The sequence below is a fragment of the Micromesistius poutassou genome (assembly GCF_964030765.1).
Source record: "Micromesistius poutassou genome assembly, chromosome: 8".
In the NCBI taxonomy this organism is placed as follows: domain Eukaryota; kingdom Metazoa; phylum Chordata; class Actinopteri; order Gadiformes; family Gadidae; genus Micromesistius; species Micromesistius poutassou.
The window spans coordinates 21,066,465-21,072,884 of NC_140278.1; the positions used below are offsets into that span (position 1 = coordinate 21,066,465).

Sequence of the window (6,420 nt, forward strand, 5' to 3'; positions counted from 1 at the left end):
CCAGAAGCTTTTTTCCCCACACACACACACACCGTTCATTCTAGTTTTTTTATTTTATTTTTTTAGCTGAAGCTAAGCGACTTAGCACAACTCCAGCGCTAGCTCCAGTAGCGCAGCGCGGCGCGGTGGACGGGCACAGGGAACCAGCCTTAATGTATTGTACATACGAAGCTAGCATGAATGCTAACCAGCAGCGCTCCACCACACGCAACCACACACACAGACAACACATATCTGATCATATGTGAGCCGATGACAAACCCCTCCTTACCCCCCCTTACCCCCCCCCCCCCCAGCCCAGCGACCAATCCAAGGAAGAGAAACTCAGGTGTCGTAGAATGTATTCCGTTACTTTAGCTCCCCGGTCGGGGGAACCGCCGCCAGGTCCCGGCTGTCAATCATTCCCGAGTCTCGACTATAAGCTATGCTATGCTATGCTATGCTAAGATAAGCTATGCTAAGCTAAGCTATGCTTCGAAAAAGGCCAGAGGGGGCTGCGTTGAGTGTGAACTCAAAACACAGACACACACACGCGCACAGACACACGCGCACACGCGCAGGTATCCAGAGCTTTCCGGTGCAAGGACACATTCCACAGATCTGCGTTTCCTAGTTTGGCTGAGAGCACCGACGCCCATCTGATTAGCGTTGTTAGCTTCCTCTGTGCTAACTCGATAGCACGGCTAGTGCTAGTCCCAGTCTTTTTTTGGCCGATTCCCGTTTTTTGTTGTAAATGATGTACCAAAGCAGATCTTACAGATCAGAGAGACTAACCCCAGGCCTAGCAGACGCAAAAGGACTTGTTTTTTATAGTGCCTTGTGTTTTGGCCGAACTTTTGTTTAAAACGACATTTCTTTGTGTAAATAGTTTACACAAGACTAAGCACTTACTTGGTAGTGGCCTGATGAATCCGAATAAATTTCCGTATGGAAAGATTTTCGGATATTGAGTGTGGTGTTGGAAGGGAAAGGAGTTGGACCACGTCTACACGATCCAGTTTTTTTTTGTAGGATTCGTTTGCCTTACAAGATCCAAAACCGGCCTTAAGACATTCCCTATGAAAGATTCCCACCCAAAACAAAAAAGAACCCAATTAATAATTGTGTTGGATGAAGGGTCCAGTATGCCAATGCTTTACTGGAGTCTGAGAGACATTTAGCTTTGTTCCAAAACGTGAGGTGTGCCAAGCCCCTTGCACAACAAACCGGGATTCCTCTAGAACATACAACCATTCCACAGGACCCCCGTTAACCGTTTCACTTCGTTCCTTTCCAGCTTCGGGAGTTCCAAACCCTTTTCTTCCCTTTGCATGCTTCTGGTGCCGTGCAGTTACACAACGCCAGGCGTTCCTCCTGTGGTCACCTTTTGTATGTACAACTTGTTCTTTGTTGGTGTTTTTCAATAAAGTCAACAACAAAAAAAAAAAAAAAGCAGCCCTGATGGTACTGTCTTGTACTGTCTTACAAAACACGTTAAGAAAAACCACACGTTGACCGGATCTACATTGGGTCAACCCGTCACCTTCAGTTGTGCTAGAGGTCCACCCACTCCCTGGGCGCGTGGTTGAGCTCCTATAGGCTAACGTTACTCAGACCCGTGCTGTACCGTTCAACTGGATCCACATGTTGATCCCTTCAGTGGAGGACAGATGACAAGAGCAGAAATGAGGCAATCGCTGCGTTCACTCTCTTTTAATATACACAGACAAATACTCGTCACATGGCTTGAACGTCGAAACAGACTCGAGTGTTTCCTTCTTCATGGTATTTTGAGAAATGATGTCAAGTCAACCAAACACTTTAAAATTAAACCGCAGGAGCCGCAATGACTTTGGCGAAATACGAGTGTTAAAGTAGATTCAGCAACCTGGTTTTCACCAGAGCTGTTGCAGTACCTGTGGTTTGGTTTGAGCACTCGGATCATAGACCAAATGGCTAAGTGTGACTGGTCGTTAGAATGAGGCTATTCTAATGCAGAATTATAACCCATAAAAGTGTAATATAATTCCATGATTATGCAATAATGTGTGGGCCAAAATGCGTTTCTTCCAAATGAGTAGAAGTGAAATCACCCTCTAAAAGTCCAATCCAATAATCCTAAATTACCACCTACAAGGCTTTTTTTTTTTTTTGAACATTAGACATGCAACATGCAGAAATAAATTATGTATGTATAAAAAAGTACTTACAGATACAGAAAACCCCCTCCCGTGGTGTCCACGTATCCATGGGTATTTGATAAGAGTAAAAATAAATGCCCTTTCTTTCCAGCTATTCAAAAACAACAGTCTGGGATGTGACTGATATGTACGTGAGTATTAATGTAAAACATGAAGGCTGAATGTAATAAAAAAAAGGAAACTGGGAGGGTGGCTTGGTAAACCATAGCAGGATTTATATTCAAGAGATGACAAAGGATCTCCCTTTGGATGACATATTTTTTTCCATCTCCCTGTCTTAGAAGATTCCTCAGACCGGTTTCAAGCCCTGGAATTGCAAACCGGTCCGATTCAAAGACTTCCAAAACTGAACTTCTAAAAAAATCCCCTCTGGGGCAACACAACCTCCAGTGGAACACCGGTTTTCCCAACTGCTGCTTTCTAATTGGCTCAAATCACCCAATTTGAGCCCAATCATAAAGAGCCGTTGAACGGAGTGTTTTTGGTTTAATGCTAGGGTTGGGTTACCCCGTTGAGACTGAAGCACCTGTCCATCGCAGCCGTCTGGCTGTGTTTGCTTTGGACCTTTTAGCTGGGTCTGTGTTGATTTTACTGGGAAACATCAGTTTGGAGCCAGCGATGTTTGCCCTGACAGGACCGTTCGATAAGTTCCATGAGGCATCTTGGCTCTCAATAGCTCCTCTCCTCGCTGGTCTCGACTTGCTGAGCTGCACGGTGCCACAGTGCACACCACACCCGCACTAGGACACTGTGGTTCACTGTGAGTGATGGTTAGTTTCACCTTTTAAACCTGCTTGTTTTTGCTTCAAAAAGGTTGTTCTGCCTGTTTTATAATGTCCAATTATGACTGGAAAGAAAATGGACGGGTGTGTCTCAACTCTGCAGCTCTGTTCTCTCTGACAGTTCACTTCCACGGTTCACTTTTGAACATACACTGAGGTATCTGCGCTCTGGAAAAAAAAAAGGCAGCCCAGCGTGAGACAACAGGTAGAACCAACGCGAAGACGCTGTGGACGGGATTAAGAGCTATCGTTTGAGTGTCATGTTTAGAAATGCCAGAGCCATCCCCATAGGCTATTGATGGTTCAACGCTCTGTTCTGGTTGACAGCTCCGTGATCTGTCATCGGAGGAAATTCAGGGCCCATTTCTGGCCAATCAGGGCCATCACCTCTTTTCCCTGATTGGTTCGGGGGAATCGAGAGAGAGAGAGAGAGGAGGCAAATGTTGGGGTTGTTAGTCTCATGTCGCTTCAACCAAACCAAAATGAATCAAAAACCAAAATCAGCGTATAGTATAGTCGACGTTTCTGAAGTCATGTCCACCAGAAGCGCCCCCCAGGGCACGGCCCGCGAGGCCCCTGTGGGGGAGGGAGGACGCCTCCTACGCGTTGTGGAGCTCATGCTCTCCGTGCGTGCCCAGGGCGTCGGGGTTGGACAGGGGGTCCAGGTCGGCGAACAGGTTGAACCACGCAGAGCGCTCCTTGGAGAGTCCCGCCGTCCCTGGAAGACAAGAGCACCGTCATCAGGACCGCAGTGAGAACGTCAGGGGAGCCGTCGCACTCCTCCGTGTTCCTAACATACAAGTGAGCGTCATGTCACATGTCACTCGGTTTCACTCTGCAACAAAAACGAGACAACGAGAGATTGGGCCGTTGTTTTTGCGTTCTCTCTACATCGGTCCTCCGTGACTAACAGACCTATGGTCGTCCGACTCGCCACATATCTTCAGCAAAAAACCAGACGCTGAAGTTAGCAGACTGCGACGTTTTCACTACACACGCCGACGGAGCAGAGCTCTCGTTTTATATAAAGCGGTGAATCGGGACACTTCCCCTTTAAACCCAAAAGTTTCTGGCCTGAGTTGGTTTTATCCATGGAAAGACTTGGTCGCTCCACGGTGCTCGGAGAGAGCGCGCCCGTTAAACCCACCCCCCCCCCCCCCCCTTCAACCCTTTCATGGTACAGTCCGGGCCTCTCTCTCTCAGGAAAGCAGTGACTTCATCTGGTTTCCTCGTTTGGCGCATGCCTTACCTTTCGCAGCCGCTCTGGAGGGGCTCTTATTGGCTCCAGATGATTGCTCTGTTGCCGTGGAGACGCCCTGCGGAATGCTCTTGGCCCAATCTAAAATGGAGATTGAGACGTTTTAGCGCGTCCGACCCGTGATTCAATTACCGCTCCTCCCCGGGGAGCCGATAAACAGAGAGAGAGGGGGGGGGGGGGGGGGCTCTGCATAACAAACTACAGGTCAACACCGTTAACACGATCAGCCCAACCTCAACCACAGCGCGTCGTTAATGCGAGTCAGAAGCATATTAAAATACATTCTCCGCTCCGCTCCCTTAACCACGTGCAAACTAGTGATGAACGATGGACACAGAGCACGCAAAGTGGTGCAATGACCAAGTACGGGCGTAGAACTCCTTCCTCCACGAGCCCGGGCTGTGTAGTATGTGTAAGTATGTGTAAGTGTGTGTAAATATGTGTAAGTATGTGTGGTCCTGGGTGCCAACGTGCTAAAGAGTCTTTTTGAGGATCAGCGTCGTTTTCTACCATCCTGACCGACCGCGATGCAATGCAGTCAGACTCATCTTCCCTCCTCTCTCAGGGGGAAACGTTTGATTTGAACACGATGGATGATGTGGAAGTATTCGTTGAACCATTCATTGTTCCAGTCACGCTATTCTGTGTGTTAGTCTGCACCTCAGCTGTCCTGAAATATTATTGCATGTGGCAATATGAGTAGTGGATATGAAAGAGAACCCTGAGAGTGGGTCACGTTGGGTCTCCGATGGTATTCAAAGATCCACAGAGGAACCATCTTGAACCAGTCTGCTGCACAGACATTGAGGAAATGGATTGCTGGAGTTGAACCAAAACTGCCTTTGATTAGTCGAGTCCTTTCAACCTCGGTCAAACATTCACGACCAGCCCCTCGGCGAGCAACGCACTCCCCCCCCCACCCCCCCCAGCCCCCCCATTCTGAATCAACACGTTTTAAATCCCAAACCACCGAATCATCCCTGAACACCTGATGCCCTCGTCCACTCGCCAGCCCGGGACTCCAGTGCTTAGCATTATTTTATTGCGACGCGCCGCCGTAGCTTTCCTCCTCCATCCAGCGCTGGCCTCCAACTACTCCCAGGGCTGGAAATAGACTTAACGACAAAACAGAAACCGGGACGCGCTGGCAGCAGCAGCAGCAGCAGCTCCCCAGAGTGGGGGGGGGGGGGGAATGGAAACAGACTGGCCATTAAGTGGGCATTAGGAGCCCTAATGGCCACGCCGCCGGTGGTGGTGTCCACGTCCATCACGCTGCAGCAGGCGACGGGGGGGGGGGGGGGGCGGAGCTAATAGGCTCCGTTCATCTCTGCCGTCCGCGTGGGGGTCAGAGGGCAGCGTGAACACGCTGGGCTGAGCGACCCTGCTCGCGTGCGAGCGAGCGAGCGAGGGACGTTTGTGTTTATCTACGGTTACCTTGGCGATGATAATCATCATGACAAATAAAAACGATTGATAAAACGAAACTGTGTGTGTGTGTGTGTGTGTGTGTGTGTGTGTGTGAGTGTGTGAGTGTGTGTGTGTGTGAGTGTGTGTGTGTGTGGATGGTGAACGGTTTTAACCCCGTGTTTTGACCTCTGACCTGCTGGCTGCATGCTCTCCAAGCTCTGGTCCAGAAGGTGAGAAGGCAGGAAGTAGTCCTCCTCCTGTGGGGTGGGGGTGCCCTCAGCTCCCCCCCCTCCCCCCCCTCCTCTCCCCGACACGTGACCCGACTCCGTCCCGAGCCCCGCCCCCAGCAGCTCCAGCTCCTCCCCCTCCCCGAACGCCTCCCGCCACTCCGGGGAGAATTGGCCCTCCTCCAGCGGGCTGGCCCCTCCCAGGACGTCCTTCAGGAGGGCCATGAGGTCCTGATTCTCCCCCCCGCCGCCTTCTTCCTCCTCTTCTTCCTGATTGGCTGAGAGAAGGTCCACACTTCCTCCTGGAGCACCAAAAATAATTTCAATGTTTAAAAGGGATAGGGAAATGAGACCCGATGTCCAAAATCCCGAACTATCCCTTTAAAGGTCCCATGACATGCTCCCAGGTGAGGTGTGATTGGCCGTCACAAGCCGTTTTTGGAAATCAGCCCCTTATGACGTCACAAGTGGGCGTGTCCACCTAGATGTGTGACGGATAGATGAGCGACGTTTGCTACGGTCCAACTGGGTCTGCTGGTGGACTGATCTATCCAGCGTACATCTAG

At 50.1% G+C, this 6,420-nt stretch overlaps 2 protein-coding genes across 3 annotated transcripts in view; one reads left to right on the top strand and one right to left on the bottom strand.

The window, feature by feature from the left end:
• The window catches only part of LOC311351107 (uncharacterized protein), a 223,410-nt gene that overhangs the window by 114,749 nt on the left and 102,241 nt on the right, over nt 1-6,420 (top strand). The gene's annotated exons all lie outside the window — the stretch shown is intronic.
• thsd7ab (thrombospondin, type I, domain containing 7Ab) overlaps nt 1,679-6,420 on the bottom strand; it is a gene marked incomplete at its 5' end in the record, with an annotated part of 48,085 nt that continues 43,343 nt past the window's right edge. Inside the window, 3 exon segments of the mRNA XM_084471110.1 lie at nt 1,679-3,680; nt 4,212-4,301; nt 5,821-6,156. Of these exon segments, the coding sequence (XP_084327236.1) occupies nt 3,562-3,680; nt 4,212-4,301; nt 5,821-6,156 (545 nt within the window). The 3' untranslated portion in view covers nt 1,679-3,561.